The following is a 26933-nucleotide window of genomic DNA, read 5'->3' as shown; positions in this document are numbered from 1 at the left end:
GCCGATATATTGACAGAAAAAAAACAAAAAAAAACGATAGGAGTATAATGGTCTTAAACACCAGTGATAGTTTAATACAGAACACAGAATGACAGCGTACCCAATAAAGTACATAAATCAGCTTATCTGTATCTTGGATACATGGAGACAGCCTCAGCTCTTCCTGAAAGGCAGATGTGAAGACAGCTTGTCTATATATTATGCTTAGAACAGCAGCCCCCAGTTCAGTCACAGCAAACAAACTCAGCTCAGCAAATATGTTGAAAATAAAATTCCATATAGTGTAGTATTTTTTGTTTAGAAATGTATTCAATAAACATCAAAAAAAATGCACACTCACAATTTACAAAATTATAATATGCTCATCTGCAATCCTTAAGTGTAAGGTGTACTACTAAGAGTGTTAAATCTCCGGAAAGTTCATGAGCCGATAACCGATGGTTTCCATACAGGAGTTCTCAAATGGAAATCACTCAGGTGCCAGAGAAATAGTTTGTACCTTAACAGTGATAGGGATGGATGAACCCAGTAGCCTCAACTCTATATAGGAGCAAAGGAGAATGAATGAGTACATTAAGTGACAAACTTTACACAGGCTTGTGATGACATGCCTATGATTCGGGAAGTCATGTATATCAGATGCTGACTAACTAGACAATTCTCGTATGTCAATAGATCAGTCACCTTTGTTTGCTGTGATCTGCAGCAAGGCCGTTTAATGCTAATACAAGACACCCAAAACAACATTGTTGTGGTCTTAACAATAGAGTGGATTAACAAAAAGATGCATACTATTGCAACATTTTAGACCAACAGCCAGAGAACCTGCTAATATAAATTGTGCAAGAATAAATCAATAGTTTTCAGCTGTAACGCATTTCCTATACTATGTGCTACAGAATAAGCTCATAAGATCTACATTTACTATGTGAAGATGAAGCACCTTTTGGGAGAAAAGTGGAAAAGTATTATTGCTCATATACACATAAAGAGCTTTAAATTCTAAAACAACAAGGCTTTTGAAAACTAAGGTAGAAACAAACCTATGTAGACGAAATTCACACACTCTCCAATGTATTAAGGATCTGAATGGAACACGCAGAGAACATGTGTATTTCAAAGAAAATCATTAAGGCAAAATGCATAAAAAGTAAAGTACTACAGTCATGGCCACAAGATTTGAGAATGACACAAATATTATTTTTCACAAAGTCTGCTGCCTCAGTTTTTATGATGGCAATTTGCATATACTCCAGAATGTCATGAAGAGTGATCAGATGAATTGCAATTCATTTCAAAGTCCCTTTTTGCCATGCCAATAAACTTTATCCCAAAAACATTTCCACTACATTTCAGCCCTGCAGAAAAGGACCAGCTGACATCAGATTCTCTTGTTAACACAAGTGAGAGTGTTGACAAGGACAAAAATCACTCTGTCATGCTGATTGAGTTAGAATAACAGTCTGGAAGCTTTAAAAAGGAGGGTGGTGCTTGAAGTCACTGACGTGCAGTCATCATTGCATTGAACAAAAAGGGCACCACAGGCAAGGAAAAATATTGCTGCTAGTAAGATTGCACCTATATCAACCAGAACTTCAAGGAGAGAGGATCAATAGTTGTGAAGGAGGCTTCAGGGTGCCCAAGAACATTCAGCAAGCGACAGGACCATCTCCTAAAGTTGATTCAGCTGTGGGATCAGGCACCACCAATGCAGAGCTTGCTCAGGAATGGCAGCAGGCAGGTGTGAGTGCATCTGCACGCACATTGAGGTGAAGACTTTTGGAGGATGGTCTGGTGTCAAGAAGGCCAGCAAAGAAGCCACTTCCCTCCAGGAAAAATATCAGGGACAGACTGTGTGACGGGATGGACCGCCTTTGCCACCGCCTGTCGTTGCTGGGAACCGGCTGGGCTTATTTGCCACCGCCCCCTTCCGTTATTCTGAATATGCCCCTCCTGCCGCAGTAGGAGGAGCCTGCTGCCACCACTGGACTCCTTTATGGCATCCAGAACCACGTTCCTTCTGGGTAACTGTTGCTGCTAGTGTATTCCTGTGCTGGTACACTTGGGCTGGTATCTCTGATACATAGTAAGCAGTCAGGGTGCTGTACATCCCCCCTGACCTATCACACTTGCCAGAGCTGCTGGGTAGCAGGCCAGAGTGGTGGTACTAGGAGCTGGGTCCATACTTCAGAACAGCCGGAGAATGGATTAGATTTAGGGTCTAAACTGTAGGTCGCAGAATTACAGCAATATTGAAGAAGTTGTCAAGCAGGGTCTTGAAGCAGAGAGTGATGTTTATTTCGCTCAAGTGTACTGACAAGGACAGTTCCATTGATTAAAAGGTATCAGTGATCAGGTCAGATGGAACATCAGAATGATACATTTCAGTGTACAAGGGCTCTCTATTTATACAATTTTAGAAAACCATCAGGATGCAATTTGTTTACCCAAACATGGATTTACATGCAATGCAAAGCAAACAATATTACGCTTATCTGTGATATCCTAAAACCTTGCTATGATTTCCTGCATCTTATTTTGGACACAGTGGACATCTGACAGCAAATCAAAGGGGTATTGGACACTCATAAGCTCTAATTAACATGAGATTAGCATGGGTGCTTTCTTCCAACAGCTGCAGAACACACATTTCCTCCAAAGAAAAGAATTCCCCATGAAAAGTTGCAAATCCCAAACAAGGCATTTCCTTACACCAAGATATACAGAAGACTTTCTAAACAAAGACTTATTGTACCAGATATATACATTAAAAATAATGCATTTCCTCTAGCAAGGTTAAAGCAGAAAAAAACGAATTTTCTTCCTTGGTCTCAGACATAAAGATTTACCATACCAAAATATACACAATCTCAAAAATAAGTGCATGTGCAATTATATAAATAAGCACCCTGCGCTATTTCCTTTAAATACATTTATACCATAAGTTACTTATAAATGATTCAGTCACAGACAGGACCCAATCAAAAATTATCAAAATGTTTGCAGTCTAATCCCTGCAAAAGGCACAGGGATTGGACTGCTAACGACTTGGGTAAAGTCATTTTCTCTCATGAATCCCTTTTCAGATTGTTTGGGGCATCTGGAAAAACAATTGAAGTATAGGTGAGCACTACCATCAGTCCTGTGTCATGCCAACAGTAAAGCATCCCGAGATCATTCATATGTAGGGTTGATCAATTTGATGACAAACAACGCATGATGGAGCATCTTGCTAGCAAACTTTGTGAAAACCAATATTTGTGTCATTCTCAAAACTTTGGCCATGACTGTATATCACCACACCATTAGAAACAAGTGCAACTCCTTCCACCAATCTAAACAGTGGAATTGTGCAAAGCAAGTCTCTGCTGCGGTACAGAAGCCCCTCACTACTAACATAGCAATTTGCTGCAAGATAGAGATTGACAGAGGTGACATATTTATTGAAGTACTCCAGTTAAAGTACATTATTTAGCTCAATAACACAGTCTGGCATATAATAATGTTAAATATTGGCTTTAACTACTTTTTAACTGAGCCAAACCTGGACATCATGACAGTTTCTAATGTGTCTAAAGAAGCATGCCTTAAACTGTCCTTGTTCCTAAACGATGATAAGAAATGCTTGGCCAAGAACAAAGGACAAAATTCTAGCTTAAATTTACACCTTCCATTAGAACTTAAACGTGAGTGGATTATACATAGCACTTAATTAGCTCACCCAGAGATGCTATGTGCAGTGAAAAGGAACCACATCAGTATACAGAAAACTGCCACAAAATAAAAAAGTAAATTTTCTGAAGAACCCCATAGTCTTAAGGTTTTGTACTCATGGGCATTAATATTTAACACTGAGAAACACAAAAAACAATGTTGAGGAACGAACCCATACATGCACACATACTTTGTGATGGCAATCGTAAGCTTTGTGTTCATTTAAATGTTGATAGAAGCGTCCACAAACGCTAGCCATTCGGACAATATAATTATGCAAGCGATCATTCCCACTTTTCTATCATTCAATAAACCACACGCTACAAATCATATATTCCAAAGCTGCTTTATTATTTCAGTAGCTGTCTTGAAAGAAGGTTAAGACCCCTTACACACTGGAGTTAAAATGCTGTGCCATTTTAAATGCAAATGCAAGTCATGCAAATATACATGAAGAAAAAAACGATTTCACAGCATGAATCCATAACCATATGTTCGCAATTGTGTCCGCTTGCAGTTGCATTATGATTAAATTTTTGCTGGACCTGGTTTGCTCTAATGCAGTGATCGCAAGACATCTGAATGCATGTGAAAAAGTCCATGTCTATGGAACGCATCATGTACATATCCACAAGCAGTGAAAAGAGCAGTTACACAAACGTGTTGGCTTGTTTTTCGCCATCCATTTCAACTTATTTTTTTAGCACAAGACTGGTAATCTCTGGTAGGACGGCTTCTACTAGGACAGGGGGAAACTATATTGAAGACCAGCACAGGTTCTCTGCTGCTGGTTGAGGATGGTGGGAGATTGCACGAGTTTTAAATGATATATCATTTAAATGATTCCTTGAGCTTTTCCCATTAGTTTTGATTGGGTTTATACATGTAGTGGACACACAGAAAACCCCACTGAAATGAATGGGACAAAGACAATGAATGGTAAAATCTCAGTACCATTAACCAAGGCTTGAGTTTGACACACCAGCAAGCACATACAGACAAAACTCAAAACATCTATCAGATGCATGTGCATATAGTTTTTATGCTTTTTCATAAAGTGTTCGTTCTTGGTTTTGTAGGCCCAAATGTTACACCAGTGCATAAGGGGCCTAAGAGTATAACCCAGTTTTCATAGTTTTCCTATTAGGAAGGTGTTAAAACATAAATCAATACCTACTTAAAAACAAGGCCATGAGCTATAGATCACAGAGTTATTTGTAGCATCTTCTTCCGGACAGATGGTATGTCTGCGTAAATTAGCATGTTCAGACACTTTTCAGAATAATATACAAGAATAATATTTGCAAGCTGGCAGGCAAATAGATACTTGATATACAGTACAGCTTCTCACTCAACAGTATGTTTTTATTCCATAATAATGTCCTTCTTTGGAATGTTGCCCTTAAACTGCCTTCATGTTAGTTTATAATATAGGTAAGAGAATGCATGGGTACTAATGCCGAGTACACACTACAGAAAATTTCTCCCAATGCGATATTGTTAACAATTTTACCGACGACTGAATGTCCTGATTAGCATGCCCATTCATGTCTACCCGTTTTACCTCCAGATCGGAGCTCTTCATCTGTATTGGCTGAAAAGATTGTGACTCTGTAAACTCTACGGAGATCTGCCTGCACTGCTGGTCGTGAGTGCATACACACTTAAGAATTTGTCCAACATCGTCCCATGGTTCATAGAAATTTTAAATCCAGTGATAAAAATCAAACGATACGAAATGCTTTGGTATGATAAAACAGGATCCTGGGGGCATACAAACTGATACAATACTGGACCTAACGGTCGTTTATCGTGTGATTGGCACAATATTTAGGTGAAAACCCTGTAGTGTGTACCTAGCTTAATATGGGTAAGAAAATATTTGCACATATGGGGGTGTCGAGGAATTTAAAAAAAAAAAAAAATGGTGACCTATATAAGAGTAACTATGATATCATTACCAAAGAATATTTGCAACAAGGCCATAATGATCTAATGTACATGTAGATGTTGATAAGTGCTGTGCATATGATCATCATCATCATTTATTTATATAGTGCCACTGATTCCGCAGCACTGTACAGAGAACTCACTCACATTAGTCCCTGCCCCATTGGAGCTTACAGTCTAAATTCTAACACACACACACACACACACACACACAGACTAGCGTCAATTTTGATAGCAGACAATTAACCTACTAGTATGGGGTTTTTTTTGGAGTGTGGGAGGAAACCGGAGCACCCGGAGGAAACCCACGCAAACACGGGGAGAACATACAAACTCCACACAGATAAGGCCATGGTCGGGAATTGAACTCATGACCCCAGCACTGTGAGGCAGAAGTGCTAACCATCTTTAGCCACCGTGCTGCCCCGAATGATATGATGCATTAATACTGCAGACTGTATGCACAACAAACTGAATCAGTAGTAAATGTTAGGATCATTCATCTACATGGCATTGCATGTCCTACAGAAGTAAATCTCAAAGCATGCTGCAATGACATGTTCTGTGTTTAATATCAGCACCATAGTAATGCACAGCATTCACTGTGCATACAAATTTGCATATATGATATGTGCTCCTAGGTTGCACTTAACATATGTTCCTCTTCATTCCTATGTAACGCTAGAACAAAACTAAGTTTTCATTATAAAATTCCAGGTCATGGCTATAAAACAAAAACGGCAGTAAATAATTTTTACACCAACAGGCAAAAAATAATAAAACTGTCTAGACCGGGCCTGGCCAACCTGTGGCACTCCAGATGCTGTGCAACTATAAGCCCTAGCATGCAGTGCCAGTAGATAGCTGGCAGGACTGGTGTAGACTTATTATACTGTTTGTCTCTTAATATCAAATTGTATACAATGTAACATTAAATGATACTTACATTTTAAAAACACATTACACAATTGTATCTTGTTCATGGCTTCTTTCAAAATGAGATTTGTCAGTGACCTGCATAGCTGCTACTCTATATGGATGCACGGTAGAAGTAACTTAAGAGGCATCCACATTAGATGACACCTAAACCTACAATACAAGCTGGTTTATTATAAGATTGAGCTACTAATAACATTTACAAAGATGTTCAGGAATTTGTCAGGGTGGAATTGTTTTAAGCAATATGGAATCATGGGGTGAAATATTTTCTTGACTTCCTGCTCAACAAAGAACACAGAAAACAAGCCACCTTTGGTAGAAATTGGCTGATAACAGAATATCTTGCATTCGGCTAGATAAGAACTGTAAATACAATGTCAAACTATCTAACTGTGAATGTTATTAGTAACTCAATTATATAATGTAACTTGTATTTTATGTTTATAATATAAATTTTTGAAGGGACTTTTTATTGGGGGGGGGGGAGGGGGGGGGGGGAATTCAACTAAATGCAAAGTGCTATAAGAGTCCACGTAATATGCCCCTGATGAGCGATAAGATCAGCCTGGACATCTCCAGTGGAGCCTCACCACACAAGGCTTTGGCAACACGTCACTACTTAATGAAGACCCCATCCCCCTGTTGGTGTCTTACAATGCTCTATAGTGCTTTCTATCATTTTAGATGTGTACTTCAAAGGCAAACCATGTTAGTAGTTACATAAATTTAACCATTATCAAGCATTTGTAATTTACTTCCTTCAGTGTTCTCTCCAGCACCTATTTCCAGGGTGCTCCACCGGGCTGTTTCTACTTGTCATCCTGCTCTTGGAACCCAACAGAGTCCTAATACAATAGAATAAACCATTGTTTCTCCTATTATAACAGGCACTATGTGAGCACTACAGCCAGCAGTGTGTGTGTTAGACTCTTGACCACCAATATGGCCAGTCCTGGCAGGTGTGGACAATAACCTCCGAAATGTTACAACATTACTACAAAGTATTACAATTGCCCCCACCTGGCTACTACTTTATGCCACCTGCCTGAAAAAAAATTCTGGGGACAACACTGCCTTTCCATATAATCACAACTCCATGGCTTTGCAGTTCCACACAATACACTGTACACGTGCATATTTCAAATTGCAAAGCTAGTGCCCTCACAAATTTTGCAGTCACAGCAAAGGATACATGCCTGAAATCATGGGTTATTCCAGGATAGCATCTACTGGCTCTGGTATTATCTCATACCTACTTGCATTTTAGAGATCACTGTAAGCTTTGCAATGTGTTTATAACTACAACTAAATTCCATTGGGAATGGTAACACTAGATACAATAGTTTTTATTGTCAAATCAGCTTACATGCATTTTACAAGTGGATATGAGGCCTTATCCAGATAAGTTACAAAGAAAGTTAAGTGGATTTTACAGGAGACTGATAACATACAAGCAATCAAGATTTTATTATAAATGAGCGCTATTTCGAATATACAAAGAAAAAAAGCTTGTGTGTGGACATCCTTTTTAAAGATTTGTTTAGGAAGTGGATTTCCGATTCCTTCTGCAAAGCAGACCAGCCCAAGCAATAATTAACATTATATGATAATTACATAATCATGGAAATATTTAAACACAAGCCAGGACAGACTAGTCTTAAAGTTAGAAGCTAGGCAAAAATCAGGAGCTAGCAATTTTGTAAATAACTAATTTCAAGCCACCTTTAAAGTGACATTGCATATTATGCATTGCACTGACTAGACCAGTGTTGGCTAACCTGTGACACTCCAGGTGTTGTGAAACTACAAGTCCAAGCATACCATTCCAGCAATAAGCTGCTCTATATTGGCAAAGCATGCTGGGACTTGTAGTTTCACAGGTTAGTCAACACTGGACTAGACTGTGTCCTCGACTTGTCTTCTCCAACTCATACCTCTTTGACAATGCATCCACTGGGTACCATTATAACTAGTACATGGCAATGAAACTCTAACACAAAACATTATAGCACAGCATTATAACAAGCAGTGCTTAATACAGATGTCAGAACTGCACTGTAAATTTATAGAATTTCAGCAAATTAGTGCAATTAAGAAATCAATAGGATCTACATGTACATATGCTAGGCAAGATAAAACTAAAATTGGTGCCAAAATGGTCCAGGATTCAAATAGAGCAATTGGGCAAACTGCAACAGAGGTCAATGCACCACAGACAGGAAGTGCCATCCTTCTGATGTAAAACAGGTTGCAAATGCCACCCACTCCTTCACAGTGAGAATTGTTGCCCAAACCCCAAACAATAATACAGACTGTACCATCGTGAAATAAGTTATAACAATATTAAAAAAAAATAGTAAATGAACTAATTATGAACAGTCACTTTAGAAAAAAAAAAAGTTTACAGTAAGGCACAATAACCACATCAGGTAACCTGCCCTTATACTACATGTCACTTCCCTCATCAAACCATCTGAGCTTTGTTAGAGCAACCAACTAGCATCTCTGCAACTCAACCATTTAAATGTCACTTATTCCCTTACTATTTAAAACAACTGCAAACAAAAACAAAAAAAATAACTTTTCACTTGGGCAACAACCCACAAATGTAAAAAAATAAATAAAAAAAAACATATTCCACTCGGATGAGAAAATCAATGCATTGGGATTTGTGCAGCAAGAGTCAATAAATCTCCCCCGGACCAGCTGTGCACAAAGAGGGAAAAGTACTAGAATATAAAAAGGGAGATTTTCATTATAGCAACGAGCCAAGGCTGCGACTACTCTGCTAAAAACCGTCGGGGTGTAGAAGAGGCACTCTGGCCGTTCACAACTTACATAGGTGCACGTATAAGTTGTATGCATGTCTGCGTTTTGAAATGAGCACGATCGTGACGAGTGCATGACTGCATGTTGCGTTAATCAATAAATAATTCAAAATCACATACCTCATAGGAACAAAATTCACGTCCAAGTCTTTTTTTTATTTAAAGCATCCTAATGGATTCCCTGAGGATCCACACCACATGCATGATGTCTAATGACCTTTGATGCAGCAGAAACACAAAATGGAAAGTTGCTGTTTTGGTTGTATACACAGACCAACGTCTTGGGGGGAGTTTGTTTTCGGGTTTTTTTCTCTCGACCCCTCTGGTTGCAAGATGCAATCGACAAATACCGAGTGGTTCACTATTTGCCAGGAAGGGAGCCGGATCCTCCCGCGCAGGCGCTCTCTCCCATTCTCCAACAGAGGATCACTATTAGGCAGCTGCAAAGGGGAGGCACGCTAGCAGGCATTGGTTTGCATATGGAGGTGGGCAGGGGCTGACCAAATCTATGCAGGATGAGGTCGATACTAAATAGGTTGATAACACGCATTACATTCCAAAGATAACGAGGATGACGGCAATGTTGTATAAGATGTCACCGAGTGGGGCCCTCAGCTGGCAGGTCACGGATATTATTCCATTGAGGCCTGTGCAGCGGCTGTGACTCATTTACTGAGCACTGCTTGCAGAGAGGCGGTTTATCACCCAGCTAAGGACAGATTGCCCTCAAGTGTTTCTCATTGTCAGTGCATACAGTATGGCGCTGATTACGTCAGAGGTTAAGAATCGCTGCACTATAATATTCAAATGTCCTTATAATGTAGTAACAAAATAATTTACCATGAAATACTTATCTCATTTTTAGATGCCAATATAATGGGGGAAATGGTGAGTTAGCACAAAGATGCATTTGGGGGGGAAATGACTAATATTTGCAGAATACGGATACACAATAACATGAAAGGTACAATACTTTAACGCTTTAAGTAGTATCATGGAAAGGCAATTATGCATATGCATTACTAGAATATACATAAATAGTAATAACTATATGGAACTACTAGACTTTATATTTTCTGTCCTTCGTTTCAAATACGTCTCACCTGCTGTACATAAAAGGTGATTGATTTAGAGTTAGCAAATCCAATTACACAAAAATGCATAATCCTGATTTAGAATTGTAAGGGGACGGGGCGCTTGGCTCTGTACTTAAAATGCAGGCCAGTATGTGTGTGCAGCATGAAGTATTTGTCCTCCATACAAAATAAGTTTGCATTTGCTCACCTTGCAGTGCAACATAGTTTACTTGGCTGCTAAAATGTGCACCTAACTCAGACTCTAGGGGCTATATTTACTAAACTGCTGGTTTAAAAAAGTGGAGATGTGGCCTATAGCAACCAGTCAGATTCTAGTTATCATTTATTTAGTACATTCTACAAAATGAGAGCTAGAATCTGATTGATTGCTAAAGGCAACATTTCCAAATTAAATAAACCAGCAGTTTAGTAAATATACTCCTAGGTTACTAAAACTGACTGTGACTGGATCACTCATAAATAACTTATGGTATGAATTAATTTAAAGGAAATAGCGCAGGGCACTTATTTATATAATTGCACATGCACTTATTTTTGATATTGTGTATATTTTGAGATAGGAAATCTTTATTTCTGAGACCAAGGTAGAAAATGTGTTTTTTTTCTGTTTAGCCTTTCTAGAGGTAATGCATTATGTATGATGTATATATCTGATACAATGAGCCTTTGTTAACAAAGCCTTTGGTGTATTGTGATGTGGGGAATTGGCTTGTTTGGGTTTGTGTTGTTCTGTGGAAATGTGTATTCGTCGACTGTCTGAAGAAGGTATTCATGTCAGTTAGACCTTTTGACTTGCTTGCATGTATCCTGCCTCTGAAATAAGATGCAGGATATCACAGCAAGGTTTTTAAGAATTTCATAGCTAAGTGTAAATATTATTGGCTTTGCAATGCATGTAAATCCATGTTTGTGTAAACAGGTTATATCCTGATGCTAAAAATAGCCTGTGTCTGAGCTGTATAAAAGGCACTAGCTTGTATTGGAAACTTGTTCTTCTGATTTTTATCTGACCTGATCACTGGTACCTCCAACCAGTGTGGGAGCAAATAAACATCACTTGCTTCAAAGACCTGCTTGAAAACATCTTCAGTATTGCTGTATTCCTGTGACCTGCAGATTAGACCCTAAATCTAATCTGTTCTCCGGCTGTCTCTGAGGTTTGGACCCAAGCTTTCTGGTACCACCGCTCTGCCTGCTACCCATGCAGCCCTGGTCAGTGCGATAGGCCAGGGGGGATCCATCCACAGCTTCCCTGATCCATAGTAAGAGGTCAGGAGTACCAGCCCAGGTACACCAGCAACAAGATATGCTAGCAGCGTCAGTTACCCAGAAGGATGCCGGTAAGGAGTCCAGTGATGGTAGCACCTGTAAGCCCCTCCTACTGCGGCAAAAGAGGGTGCATTTGGGATAATGAAAGGGAACGGTGGCAAAGTAAGCTCAGCCGGTTCCCAGCAACAACAGACAGGGTGGCATAGGCGGTCCATCCTGTCACACTGACCATACACACATTAACTGTTTTGTTTCTGGATGAACTTCATTATTATACATTAAATATACAATTGAGACACACACTCAACAACCTTAGTGTTATACATTCAATATACAATTGAGACACACACTCAACAACCTTAGTGTTATACATTCAATATACAATTGAGGCACACACTCAATAACCGTAGTGTTTTTTGTAAGTTACTTATTCTTTTTTTATTCACGTTATAACATTTACAAAGTTTTGTTATACAATAGATGCTATAAAAACCATCATTTCCAATTTAAATTATACCCCTTCATTACCAGAGTTAGTGCACCTCAATGACTAAAAAATTCTAGATTTTATTTATCATTTAAGCTAATTTTATATTTTTATGTTTAAATAACATTCAGAAGAAATAAAGTTTTTAATTGATAGTATATTGGACTAAATATTTTTAATCTTCAAGCCTCCATTGCAGCTTTAACAATTGGTTAGTACCTTCTAGCCTTTGGTACAGGCAGGAAATAAACTATGTTTTTCCTTGGATCAGTTGGAAAAACAGCAGTCTAACCTTAAAATAATAGAATGCATGTATTTCTTTATAAAGAAGCACTGAAATGGAGTTTAGGTACAAAAAATGGATGTGGCAATAGCTAGTTTGTAAGCTAGGACCATTATTCCTTTAGAAGATGGTTCTCCCTTTAGGGATCCTGTGGATAGAAAGAGTCAAAGTTGTTTAAAGAAACATAATATTTTTTCTGGGACTACCTTAAAGGCTTGTGTGGGCATGTCTTCTTGTGTGCAGAGCATTCAGACTATGGGGAGAAAGTTCATGTTGATGTTCAAGAGAAAATTAATAATACTTGCTAAAAAAAACATTGGAATTATGCATAGAGGAATATAATTCCTTTTGAGGCATCTTGGGATATTATGGCTTCATCAACAGTAGTTAAAAGAGCACTCTGGCTGTGTCCATGGGCAGCAGATACTAAGTATAGTCTAACTATAATTCCTTTGAAAGTTTCTTGATCTTTGATGACAAGCTAGATACCATGATTTAGAAGTTTTCTGGGGGTACATCCAACCATCTGCCACAAGATGGAAGGGTTAAATATATTGGTTCCTCTTTATCAATTTCGTTTCCTCTTCATCTTGCCAACATGTTAAGGATGTAACTGTACACTAGACAAAGGGGGAAATTCAATTCTAAAAAAGTCTGCACAAGGTGTCTCCGGAATGTCCGCGAGACTCCTTGTGTAGATTTTTTTTCGCAGAAACATCCCTCGTTATTCTTGCGCTTCATAGAGGTGCAAGCAAAAATAAGCGGATATTTTTACCATATAAGCGGTAACAATGCATAGCCTTGATGTTCATCAGAACTTCACAGTCAATTGAATTCCCCCCAAGGTGTTGTTATTACATCCAAACACCCCTTTCAGGCTTAAGGATGAGAGGCCAGTTCAAAAAGCATTGTAATAATTATTGCCTGACCCAGCCCTCATTGATTCCAGTGGGCAGCAGAATCATGGATTATACCAAAATGTTGATGCATTCTGTTCGGGATCAGTGGATTCTGGACATTGTCAGGAGAGGATACAAAATAGAATCTCGTGATGTTCTGTCAAAGTCAACTCCCCGGTGTTCACCAAGAACCGCTGCAAGGCGGGATGGGCTTAGCTGCCGGGAGTCTTCTCAAGATATAGTATAGCGGCAGGAGGAGAAAGTAGAGAGAGCGTAGTCAGACAGCCGGGACTGTTACACAAGGGAGCAATGTAGTACAGAATCAGCAAGAAGGCTCAGCATGAAGAATATCCAGGTTTGGTACACGTGTTGGTGGCAGAGGTACAAGACAGAGGCGATGCAACATCAGACAAGCCGGGTCAGGGTCACCAGAAATCAAAGAAGAGTCAGCAAGCCGGGTGGTACACAGGGGCAGGAGAGGCAGAATAGTTACACAGGCAGGTACTGGTACACAGGCGCTGCAAGCACAGAGATCCACGAAGAGAACAGGAGCCAGGAAGCAGACAAGTTGCTCTGACACTCATCGAGTGTCAGAGTGAAGATTAAATACCAGGTAAGATTCAAATCCCCCGCCCCGAGACCGCCGAACCCGGAATTGCGCCTTCCGACATAGACAGAGCGGTGCTGGAACGAAGGAGAGGTAAGTCTGTAACAGTACCCTCTACCCTAAAGGTGGACTCCGGACACCTAAAAAGGTTTAAAATTTCTTATGGAAAAAATTGTGTAGATGGGGGGCATGAAGGTCAGCAGCTCTTACCCAGAAGCGTTCTTCAGGACCGTAGCCCTTCCAGTCCACCAGGAATTGTACGGAACCTCTGATTTTACGAGAGTCTAGAATTTGTTTTACCTGATATTCAATCTGGTCCTGATCAACAATAGGAGGAGGAGCCCTGGAAGGAGTAGAAAACTTGTTGGTAGCCACCGGTTTCAGCAAGGAAACATGGAAAACATCAGGTATACGCAAGGAATGAGGCAGACTTAACCTAAAGGCTACTGGATTAATGACCTCAGAAGTAGCAATAGGCCCAATGAATTTGTGAGCGAATTTCTTACTGGGAACTCTCAAACGAAGATTTTGGGTGGATAGCAATACCTTGTCACCGATAGTCAAATTTTAGACCAGCTCTTCTCTTATCGTAAGCTTCCTTAGAATGAATGGTAGCTCTTTTTATTTTTTGATTGAAAAAGTAGCTTTATTTTGTATAAAGTACAAAAAACACAGTTCATACATTTCATTCAAGTGTACACAGTACACCGTAAGACATGATCATGCATACGTTTTAGTACAATACAGGGCATAAAGTACAAGACATGACATCCTACACTATATACATCAAGTACTGCACTAACCATTCAAACTTTAAAGCGTATCACAGTGCAATAAAATAACATTGGATGTGAGGGGGAGGTAGGTGAGAGGGGTAGGGTGATGGAGTCACGAGCAAAAAGTTTTTATTGAGAACAGACACAAAGGGAAGGGTGCATAAATAGACATGACATTCAATAATACTTCATGCTGTGAAGGGGAGTGGGTTGAAGGGGGGGAGGGAGGGGAGCACAAACCAAAGTTTTTTTATTGGAAATGGACACAATGGGGAGGAGGAGAAGAGGAGACAACAATCAATCAATTACAATCAATCGTCGTCTTCATCTTCCTCAGGACTGTCAAGGGTGTTATAGTCTCTTAACAGGCTATGGATAAGCCTGCGACAGTCCTGGATGGTCATCTCCCGCTTCAAGATGAGGCGGTTCCTGGCAAGCCACATAGCGTCCTTAAAACAGTTCATAAGGCGCCAGGCCTCCTGTATTGCCTCAACGGTGTGAGTCCCAGGAAATAATCCATAAAATACCGAATGGTATGAAAGGCAAGTCCTGGGCACACTGTCCTTAAGTTCATGTTCCAGGGCATCCAACAATGCCTGTGCAGTGGGACAGTCCCAAAAGATATGTTGAGCAGTCTCCCTCTTGGTAATACAAAAGGGGCAGTGAACATATCTGCACAGGTTCCGGGAGTGCATAAATGTCCTGAGAGGCAAACCCCCCTGAATGGCCATCCATGCAATGTCTTTATGTCCATTAGTCAGTCTCTCAGAGGCCACATTCTCCCAAACATGTTTGGCCGCGGCCACAGGGAGCCCTGGAACAGACTCCATAATGTCCTTAGCTCTGATGAGCTTGTGGATAGTTTTAGGTTTCCACAAGTCTGGTTTAAGTCCCTCCAGATGGTGCTCCCTCACAAATTGTCCAACATCCAGGTAAAACCAAGGTGTAGTCCAGTTGTAAGGGAAGGAGCTGTCCCACTTGTCCCAACCAAGTTTCCTCCAAAGAGGAAGAAGGAAAAAGCGGGACATGGACTTCCCAGCAGAGCAAACGTTCTTTTCAAGGAGTGTCCTACGGATACAGTTGCAAACAAAGAAAGCCCGCAGAATGGTGGGGATGTCTGGAATCCCTTTCCCACCTTTGTGGGGCTCCTTGTACATAACTGACCGCTTCACTCTGTCCATTTTGGAGCCCCAGATGAAGTGAAAGACTGTCCTCGTGATGGTCTTACAGACGGCAGCAAGAGGTGGCCAAGCTTGGGCCGTGTACTGAAGAACGGGAAGAATCTCGTTGCGCAGTACCAGTGCTTTCCCTTCGATGGTAAGACGTCTGAGGCTCCACAGTCCAATCTTTTGCCTGACTGTTGCCAGTCTCTCTTCCCAGCACTTCAGGGCCGCCTCCTCTCCACCAAACCAAACTCCAAGGATTTTGATGAAGTCCAGCTTGATTGTGAAGGGGAATGTAGCGGGGGATGACAAGTGCCACTGCCTGAATAGCATGGCCTCTGACTTCCCGCAGTTGACTTTTGCCCCTGAAGCTTGGCCGAAGTTGTTGCAGGTCTGGACGAGTGCTGCCACCGAACGCTGATCAGCGCAGAAGACAGTGACGTCGTCCATGTAGAGCGAACACTTGGCCTCTAGTCGGTCTGGACCCGGTGCGGTGATCCCTCTGATCTCTGGGTTTCGCCTGATGGACATCGCAAAGAGCTCTATACAACAGACAAAAAGGAGAGGTGAAAGAGGGCAGCCTTGTCTTACCCCAGACAGTACAGAGAAGGGGTCAGTCTTCCAGCCGTTTACCAACACCGAGCTGTAAATATCAAGGTACATCAGGTTAACATAAGAACAAAACATATCACCCAATCCAAACCTGCACAGAACCTTACGCATAAAACCATGAGAGACACGATCAAAGGCCTTCTCCTGATCAAGACTGACCAGGGCCACATGTGCATGGCGGTCTTTGATATAATGAACCGTGTCCCTCAGCAGCGCAAGGCTGTCTGCAATCCTTCTACCAGGAATGCCACAAGTCTGATCAGGATGAACAATTCGCCCAATGACAACCTTTAGCCTGTTGGCTAGTACCTTGGCCAAAATCTTGTAGTACACGTTCAGGAGGGAGATGGGCCTCCAATTTTTGAGGTCACATCTCTCTCCCTTGCGCTTATACAAAATCGTGATCAAGCCCTCTCTCAGAGTAGGAGGCATCCTGCCCTCCACCACCATCTCCTCATACAGCTCTAGCAGGTCCGGGCCAATGAGGTCCCACAGCGCTACATAGAGCTCGGCTGGGAGGCCATCACTGCCCGGGGTCCTGCCCGGCCTAAAGGATTTAGCGGCAGAGTGCAGCTCCCCCAAGGTGAGGGGGGCATCCATAGCTGCCCTACCTGTAGGATCAATAGGGTTAGTAATACCTGACAGGAAAGATTCAGCCGCGTCGTCGTCTGTAGTCTTAGGGGAGTAGAGTTTGCCGTAGTAGTCTGTGACGACTCCCATGACGCCCTCCTTCCCCCTCCTGGGGGTGCCAGACTCGTCCCGCAGCTCAGTCAGGGGCGTGTGGCCGGAGTGGAGTTTTCTGAAAAAGAAAGAATTACATTTCTCACCCTTCTCCAGATTCTCCACCTTGGAACGGAAGATGATGCGATTGGCCTCTTCCTCGAAGTGCCTTTTCAGGCCCCCCTTGGCCTCAGCCAGATCATCCCTCACATCCCAGCCGCAGAGTTGGAGATCCAGCAGGGACTGCAGCTGACGCTGAAGCCTCCTGAAGTGTCTCTTCCTCTCACACGCCTGTTTGCGGCCTTTAGCCTGAAAGAAACTGCGAAACTTGCCCTTGACATACTCCCACCAGTTAGACATACAGTCAAAATACATTTTGTCATTTTTCCACATTACATAGGCATCCCTCAGCTCAACCATCTCCTCTTCCTTTCCCAGCAGAGCGCAGTTCAACTTCCAAGAGCCAGGGCCAGGAGGAAACCTGTGACCCAGAACACCTTCAAAGAGAATGGCCCTATGATCAGAAAAAAAGCAGGGAACCATGACATGCCTGTTTTGTCTTACCGCTCTCGATGTAAACACAAAGTCAATCCGGGAACGCACTGAGCCATCGGGGCGACTCCAAGTATAATTCACAGAGCCGGCCCCCATGGATCCCACTGCATCCCGCAAGGATGCTTCGGCTACCATCTCCTGCAACAACCTGGAAGAAACATCAAGTTTAGCATTAGTACAGGAACTCCTACCATCTTCCTCTATAGGACAGTTAAAGTCCCCAGCCATCACTACCGCCCTGGTGGTTGCGAGCTGGGCCCGCAGGGTCTGGAAAAGCTCCAAACGCTCATTCTTACGGGGATGCATACACACAGATAAGCCTGATAGGCTCACCCGCCCAGGAGCCATCTACGATAAGCAATCTGCCGCAGACAAACTCCTGGACGGAATCTAGTGTGAAGAGGCTTCCCCTGATAAGAATGGCGACCCCTGCAGACTTACAGTCACTCCCCCCAGACCAATAGGAGGGCCCGTGAGACCACTGCCTCCCCAGATGCCTGTAGGAACTAGAGAAAGGGAGAGAACATTCCTGCAACATGTAAACATCACATTTCTGACTGTCAAGAAAGGTAAACACAGACTGACGTCTAATCTTATCCTTCACACTCCTCACATTAATGGTAAAAAGAGAAAAGTTAGCCATTAGTTGGGAGAAAAAAGAGAGTTAGCACAGTCAATACATCAGTTACCCTCCTCGTCCGGTGGGACTTGGTCCGGTCTGCCCGTGTCCCCTTCGGGTGGGAGCAGACCTTTCTCCACTAGCTGGTCGAATAGGCAGATTTGGGGCAGTTGCAGGAATTCTTCCTCCTCCTGCTCAGAATCCAGCAACTCATCCACCATCTCTACCAGGGCCCCCTCTGACGGGAGAGGGTCCTCTTCTAGTTCGATTGCCTTTTTCTTGGAAGGGTCAGAGTCGCCAGCTGGGCTGTCCAGCTCTTTCCGCTTCCTCCTTTGTTTGTTCTCATCACCTGCAGACACAAGAGGGAGGAGGGGGGGAAATCCTCCAGGGAAAGGGAGGGAGCTGCAGTAGCGGTGGAGGGGGTTAGTGCTACTGCAGGGGGGGGGTGTTGTGACAGCAGGGAGGGGGGTGCTGTCACAACAGGGGTGGGAGATATCTTACCAGCTCTTGGCTGCGGTGTGGGCTTCTGTTGCTTCCTCTGGGCTGGCTTGGGCTGCAGGGCAGGGGCAGGTCCGCTTTCTGGCAGTCCAATCCCGGCAGCTGCAGCGTAGGATCTGGCCCTTTGGGGGCAGTCCCTGTAGATGTGGCTGGCCAGGCCGCAGAGGTTGCAGGACAATTTTCTTGGGCAATCCTTGGACTCGTGCCCCGCCACCTTGCAGTTCCTGCAGGCTGAGACTTTGCAGCTTCTCGCCATGTGGTCAGCTTCGCCGCATTTCCTGCAGTTCCTTGGCTGATCGGCATAGTGAAGAAGGCCGGCAGAGCCGCCCAGGGCAAAGCTTGATGGCAGGTGTTGGAGTCCGTCAGTTGCCGTGCTGTCTTTCCTCAGTCTGATAATGATGGACCACTTGCCTGTCCAGAAGCCGTTGACATCCAGGATCTTGGAGGGGTCCTTGACCACGGAGCAGAAGCGGCTCAGGAAGGTAGCGATGTCCTTACCAGGGGTGTGAGGGTTTCTCATGGAGACCGTGACTCTTCTCTCCTCTCTCTGGATGGGGCAGTTCCCCACGAAGCGGGAGAAGGGAGACTCCGGTCTCGCAGTCTTCACTGCCTCCCAGTACCTCTTACAGATGGCAATGGAGTCGAAGGTGATGTACCAGATCCCTTTCAGGTAATTCTGCATGCTGAGGGTTTCAGCCTTGGAGAAGCCCTGGTCCAGGATCATCTTCTTACCGAAGGTCTTGGCCGTCATGTCTGGGACCCTTCCTTCCACTTCCTTCAGCTTCAGGACCACGGTCTGCCTCATCCAGGGTTCCAGAGTGGGGGTCTTCTGGGGGGTGTCCTGGCTGGGCTGGCCTTGTCCAGCAGTAGCAGGGGCAGTGGAGGCAGAGGTTCCGGCCACGGGGGGAGGCTTCGGGGCGGTGGTCTTTCCTCCCTTCTTCCCAGGGGCAGGAGCAGGGGTGGAGGCAGGAGCTGGGGTAGCTGAGGCCATCGTCCTGGCTCTTCCTGGGGCAGAGAGGCTGGTCTTCCGGGGTGGAGGGAGCAGTGCAGATATCCTCCCGCTGGGTGGAGAGGAGCAGGGGCTTCCGCTGAAGAGGGGGCGCTTCTTCCGGTGGAGCAGGGCCCGAGGAGAGGAGGGCTTCTTCAGCTGGAGGTGCTCCCGGCGTCTTATTCCCGGCAGGCAGGGGGGGTCGGCAGCGCTTCTTCCCCGGGGTCGGTCTTCTTGCTCCTGGCCGGCTTTGATCGGGTAACACAAGTCTCAAACAGTTCCTCACCAGGGTTAGAGTGTGCTATCGGATGAGCCACACTCAGGTATGTCCTCTGGGTTTTGGGCAGGAGAGAGACAAGTGCACCATGCAGCAGAGTCTACATCAGCCCCTCACCGATGTTAGAGTGCGCTATCGGATGAGCCACACTCAGCATAACCTCCACCAGGTAGTTGGTAAACTGATAAGAACAGATACTACACTTGATCTTAGCCAAAAGGCAGAGAAGCGATGAATTTGTGAGCGAATTTCTTACTGGGAACTCTCAAACGAATATTTTGGGTGGATAGCAATACCTTGTCACCGATAGTCAAATTTTAGACCAGCTCTTCTCTTATCGTAAGCTTCCTTAGAATGAATGGTAGCTCTTTTTATGTTTATCTTGGTTTGTTCCCAGATGTGAGAGAAGTTGCGAAATAATGAATCCACTGCTGGAACCACTGAAGGTGATATTTGAGTGAAGGTGGGTAATTTAGGGTGACAGCCATAAAGGACAAAAAAAGGGAGAGTTAGAAATAGCTTAGTGGAAATGATTGTTGTGAGCAAACTCAGCACATGGGAGAAGATCCCAGTTGGGATGGGAGATAACCCAGTTATCTTGATTAGCCAAAACAAAAATTCTTAAACATTTCTCCAACTCCTGGTTAGTTCTCTCCGTCAAACCATTGGACTGGGGGTGGTATGCGGAGGAAAAATCAGATCCAGATTTGTTACAAAAGGATCTCCAGAATTTGGATATGAACTGGGATCCTCAATCGGAAACAATGTGTTGAGAACAACCATGGAGGTGGAATATCTCCTTAAAAAAAATATCACGGCTAAGGAGGAGGAAGATGGAAGGCCTCTGAGAGGAATAAAATGGGTTGTTTTAGAGAAGCGATCCGTGACCATTAAGACCACTGTACAAGATTTGGATGGAGGAAGGTCAGTGATGAAATCCATGGAAATTTGCGACCAAGGGTACTCAGGGACAGGTAACGGAAGCATATGTCCATAAGGTCTCCTTCGGGGAGTCTTGTGTTGAGCACATTCAGAACAAGTTGAAACAAATTTCCTTACATCATCAGGTAAGGAAGGCCACCAGTAGTTTCAAGATAACAAATCCCAAGTCTTGCAAATGCCAGCATGGCTGAAGAAGAGAGAACGATGAGCCCATCGTAGGAGTTTGGTACAAAGATGAGAAGAAATGAAAGTTTTGCCCGGAGGGCAATCTCTATTGAGGTGTGTTGCCCCCAATTTCAGATCCAGAATGAATTTATTCTCCTCCAAGGGTTCTGCGTCAGCAGGATCAAATGAGTGAGATAGGGCATCCGCCTTGATATTTTTAGATCCAGAAACGGAAGGTGATGTTGAAATCGAAGCTGGAGAAAAATAAGGACCATCTTGCTTGCCGAGCATTCAGACAGTGGGCTGTACGTAAGTATAGCAAATTTTTGTGATCAGTATGGATGGTTATACGAAATTGTGCTCCCTCCAGGAGATGCCTCCATTCAGAAAGAGCCAATTCACGAATACCAAAGTTCCTTTCAACAGGTAATAGGCGACGGGAAAAGAATCCACATGGACGAAGTTTGGCAGAAACATTCTGTTGTGAAAGCACTGCTGCCGTACCTACAGAAGACGCATCCACCACCAGGACAAAAGGGCGTGAGCAATCAGGTTGTTGGAGGATGGGTGCAGAAGAGAAGAGAGACTTCAGTATACCAAAGGCTTGGTAGCTTCAGCCGACCACAATTTAGCATTCACAGTCTTACGGGTCAATGCAGTGATAGGTGCCACTAAAGTAGAGTATCCTTTAATAAACCGGCGATAATAATTAGAGAATCCTAGGAACCGTTGAGTAGCCTTAAGGCCAGAAGGTTGAGGCCAGTCAAGTATGGCCCTCAATTTGGTGGGGTCCATCTGTAGCCCGGTCCCGGAAATGATATACCCCAAGAAGGGTACTTGCCTCTGCTCAAAAGTACATTTTTCAAATTTACAGAACAGACGATTCCTCCTGATCCGAGTCAGAACCTCCAACACGTATTACGATGAGATACCAGGTCCTTGGAGAAGATGAGGATGTCATCTAAGTAGATGACTACGAATTGATACAAGAGGTCTCAGAAGAGTTCATTCATAAGCCTTGAAAGGACAGGATATGACAGACTGCCAGTTTAAAGTGGGAGAATGGAGACATAGCCAAGGCAGACCAAGAATGACCAGATTGGTAGATCTCTGGATCACTAAGAAGGAAATGCTCTCCCGTTGAATTGCCCCAATCTGGAGAATGAGAGGAGTAATACGCACTAGAATAGATCCTTCAGGGATTTTTCCCCCCATTGAATCACTCTCTTGCCTTATCTGGGCAGCATCCTGAGTTAGGACAGGTCAAGTTATGTCTTATCTGAAGACACAGGGCTGGATCAATATCAAGGCAAATATATTAATTTTGTGCCAGCACAACAAGTCATTTTCCTGGGGTCCTTATATATACTGTGAGAAACAAAGTGTCTTTAACAAAAGAAAGATGCTCCAATATCCAGTCATTGGCTTGTCATCTCCAGTCTAGATCAAGTGACCCAATTAGCAAGAACCCACAGGAAGTCGCTCAAGTGTTGGCAGGATCCAACACTAAAGGAATGGGAAGTGTTGCTTCTATAGTCAGAATGGACCACACGCATGAAATACTCCAGTTCAAAGACTTGGGAGCCCATCTCCTGGCAAAATAGCATAAGGAACATGGTCATAGAGAGAAAGTAGATTACATCTCAATGTTCTGAAAATAAGGATGCAAAGGCACCAGAGTTGGAACTGTAGTTCTCTAGGTACCCGACCCTCTAGGTTCACAGTTCACAAAGGTAAGAAGGCAAGAAAGAGATAATGACCTCGGGCCTGATTCATTAAGGATCTTTAATGAAGAGGTATCATATTTTAGTCTCCTGGACAAAACCATGTTACAATGCAAGGGGGGCAAACTAGTTTTCTGTTTTGCACATAAGTTAAATACAGACTGTTTTTTCATGTAGCACACAAATACTTGATAGCTTATTTGTACACTGAAATTTAAAGTTGATATTTGTGTGCTACATGAAAAAACAGTCAGTATTTAACTTATGTGCAAAACAGAAAACTAGTTTGCACCCCTTGCATTGTAACATGGTTTTGTCCTGGAGACTGAAATAAGATACCTCTTCATTTAAGATCAAATGTGTTCACACAAAGTAAATGACACACTGCTCCCCAAGGAGAAACGTATTCTCCCACCAAATATTGAAAAGTGTCAGTAACTTCAGTGTCGGCAAAAACCCCAATAAAATTTCCAGCAGGTTACCTCACAGCTCAGAGTCCCAAAAGTCGCAATCTCCTGGCAACAAAGCCCCTAGTTGAACAATCCAGGTGGGATATTGTGCCAGGGGTTTTGATCCAGTTGGTGGGTCTGTGTAATTGTTGATCCAGGCCGCTTGGCCAACTCTCCACCAGCTCACCACCACTCTGGGCATCGGTCTCCCTACGGATGAAAGTTCTCCAATACTCCAGAATCTACGAGAATCGCCCAATGTCAGTGATGACAAATCAGTCTCAAGGATACAGCACCCGATCTGACTGAGCAGGTTCCTTGTTCAAATGATCTCCTCTGGCACTGATAGAATACAACTACTCAACATCTGTCTAAGTCCTTCTCCAAGGAAATCCCTTTGTAACAACCATAATGTCCCTCCAGGGTTACCTTTTAACTCCCTTCAAAATCTCCCAGTCCTTGCCCCTTTTTTGGCCATTCTTCTGGGCCATGATCTATTTTTAACTTCAATAGTATTTTTATTATTAATTTTTCAAAAATTATGGGGTACAGAAAGAAGAAAGGGATGGGGGGTAAGGAAAGGACACAAAATAAAAAGGGGAAGGATTGAAAGGGTACATAGTGGGGGGAACACATTAAACAATTCTGCTGTTAAACCATATTGAACACATGAGGGAGGGAACCTAATAGGATCCCTTCCAATTCGTGAAAGTTACACTGGTCGAATGGTAACCATGGAACTACTAATAGGGACATTGGGGAACTTCGCTAAGTGTAGGAGATGCAGGTAGTAAATCAGAGTCTATTTGGTCTGGACGCGGGTTCCTTCTCAGTTCGTAACATACACATGCCAGCTGAACCACTTCATTATCGGGGACGAGGTGGCAGTGGAGTAGGGCATCCCCTCTGTCTCCATTTCAAAGCTGAATTGCACCTTGGCCACTACTTTCGATATCAAGGGTATCTGTGGTGACTTCCAACCTTGAGCTAAGGAGGCTCTTGCAGCAATCAGAATATGACTAAAGACATATTTAGCATATGATGGAAACTGGGCCATGATCTATTTTCATGGGTAGTGGCTGGGCTCTGGGTGGTAACAGGGGTGGAGGGAGAATATGACCTTAGCAGAAGCCCACCTTCTGTTTCCCTGCATTCAAGTCTGGTTTTGGAACGTGCTAGGACAATGATAATAGTCAATAATCAAATTCCACCTCCTGATCTTAGATAGAGTCCAGACCCTCCCATTCTTAACCCTTACACTATTTTGTGTCGTGTCAGAGTCCCCAGCTGTTCCATACTTCCTGTGGGCATCCTCCCTGGCCCTCTTTGATCACAAAACAATGCTGGATTCGACAACCAGGCAGCATTTATTAAACTGGGTGGGTCGATGTAGCTCAAATGGCCCACTGACTGACAGACCAGGTTGGCCCATTATTCCTACTGTGCTACCCGGTCTTGTCACAGGAGGAAGTAGAAATATCACCATGATGGCAAAAGTAAAATAGTTGTGTCCTGGGCAGAGGAAAATCTGAAGTCACTCTTGCACTCCACGTTGCAGACAAGCCTAATGTCATGGCCGCCTACTTAAGCCAAAAGTAAGCTCATCCAGGAAAATGGACCCTGAATCGGTAAATCTGTCAACTGCTGTCAAAGATTTTTAATCTTCCACCAAATAGACCAAATGGTGTCAGATAGATCATCAAAAAAGTCAGGTTATTCCTCCTCTACAATGTTCAAGGAACAAAGAGTATAGTTGTAAATCTTTAAATCTTATGGTCCTTCCAGCTAGGGTATGTCTTGCCTTCTTTTCTCCATCAGTCCTCTTGCCTTTAATGGTTGCTGTAAATAATTTGCGCAGTTAGTTTTGGTAATGAACCCCAGAGGCTGGTGGCTTTACAAGGGTTAATATTAGTCTTAATCATACTGCACCAACACAGAGACAACTCCCGAAGATGATGATAGTCTGGAAAGTATTAAATACTTTGGTTCAAGCTAAGAAGAACAAGAAGTCTGTACCAAAAATTGTGATTATTTACAAGCATGTGGAACACTAGAGCTTACAAGTATAAGTACTCACAGTTAGCATCCATGAAAGATCTGTAGCAATGATCATTGGCAAAGGTCTGGTACACAGTATAGTCAAAGTGCAGTCTATAACTGTAGTCAAAGCAAAGTTCCAGGATTTATCACACAATGTAAACAAAGGTGCAGCATTAGGCACAGACAGGTTTAATGACAACTGCTCAATGTTTATAGGCACTGGGAAGAGACAAGTGTAAGCCAAAGGTCCGGTATACAAAGAGACATCAGGAACATGAATAATGCTAGACACTGGTGAAGGCACACAATAATCTGGCACTCAAAGCACTTGGCTGATAAAGTGACTGAGGTGCTCCCAGTTTAACAGTCTGATCTGGCAATACAGCTGTAACCCGCACCTCCAGCCCCATTACACCTCAACTGGTATGCTAAGTCTAGAAGTCTACAACATCCATGGTTAACAGTAGCCTGTAAGATGCTTCTAGAACAACCTTGGACTCTACCTCTTCGGTCAGATATTCTACACCAAGAACCAGTTCATAATCCAGGGGCTAGTTTTGATGGCAGGGAGATTAAGCAGTCACTGTTGAATCATAAGGGAATCTCAGAATAAGTTAGTGACAGGCAAGGAAAAATAACTTTTCTGTGAACTATTTTAAAATTTAAAAAAAATGTATAATATAGTGAGAACCTAAGCTGGAACCAGCTCTGGCCAATATTTCAATATTTCTGCACAGTGTGTTTTTGGACATCAGATTGGCTTGTCAGGTTTTTTTCAATCAGTGAAGAGGATTCAACTTCATATGAAGACCTTTGTTGCACCCTGGGATCTCAACTTCATTCTCAATATGTGTCTGAACCATTTGAAGCAATGCAACAGGTTTCCCTTAGGTAGCTTACATTGAATGTAATGTTTCTTGTGATGATAATCTCTTCTCAGAAACAGGGAACTGCAAACTTTATGGTGTAAAGAACCATTTTTGTGTATATGGATAACGTGCTGAGGACCAATCCAGGATTCTTACCTTTAGTTTCCTCCTTCCATATTAATTAGCATATTTTTCTTCTATCCTAATATTCACAATCTACTTATATATTTATGATCACAATCAGCTAGTAACATTGAAAGGAAGTTACACACATCAGACAGAGCAAGCTCTATGTATCTCTCTAGATCAAAAGAATTTAGAAATATGGAACGACTCTTTGTCATTCCAACAGGACCTCTAAAAGGGGTATGCCCCATCCAAGCAAACAATCTCAAAGTGGATTAGAGAATTTATTGCACGGGCATATAATATAAACACACAAACTGCCAGAAATTCTGAAGGC

At 43.0% G+C, this 26933-nt stretch overlaps 2 protein-coding genes and 1 pseudogene across 2 annotated transcripts in view; all 3 read right to left on the bottom strand.

The window, feature by feature from the left end:
• The window catches only part of MAP3K4 (mitogen-activated protein kinase kinase kinase 4), a 93462-nt gene extending 83356 nt beyond the window's left edge, over positions 1-10106 (bottom strand). The window contains exon 1 of the mRNA XM_075203265.1: positions 9552-10106. Coding sequence (XP_075059366.1) covers positions 9552-9556 — 5 coding nt within the window. The 5' untranslated portion in view covers positions 9557-10106. The remainder of the gene's footprint in view (positions 1-9551) is intronic.
• Positions 10107-12706: 2600 nt separating this feature from the next.
• LOC142143227 (uncharacterized) lies at positions 12707-20076 on the bottom strand. Its single transcript, XM_075200937.1, has 3 exons — positions 19052-20076; positions 14284-14416; positions 12707-12715 (listed from the first exon to the last, which is right to left on the bottom strand). Exons 1-3 carry the CDS (start codon positions 20005-20007, stop codon positions 12707-12709), a joined length of 1098 nt encoding a protein of 365 aa, XP_075057038.1. The 5' UTR covers positions 20008-20076.
• A 327-nt stretch (positions 20077-20403) lies between these two features.
• On the bottom strand, positions 20404-20514 carry LOC142146858 (U2 spliceosomal RNA; annotated as a pseudogene).
• Positions 20515-26933: the final 6419 nt, after the last annotated feature.

Source organism: Mixophyes fleayi, chromosome 3 (genome assembly GCF_038048845.1).
Source record: "Mixophyes fleayi isolate aMixFle1 chromosome 3, aMixFle1.hap1, whole genome shotgun sequence".
Lineage (NCBI taxonomy): Eukaryota > Metazoa > Chordata > Amphibia > Anura > Limnodynastidae > Mixophyes > Mixophyes fleayi.
The sequence above is the reverse complement of the archived record's forward strand: the minus strand, read 5'-3'. Positions and strand labels throughout refer to the sequence as shown.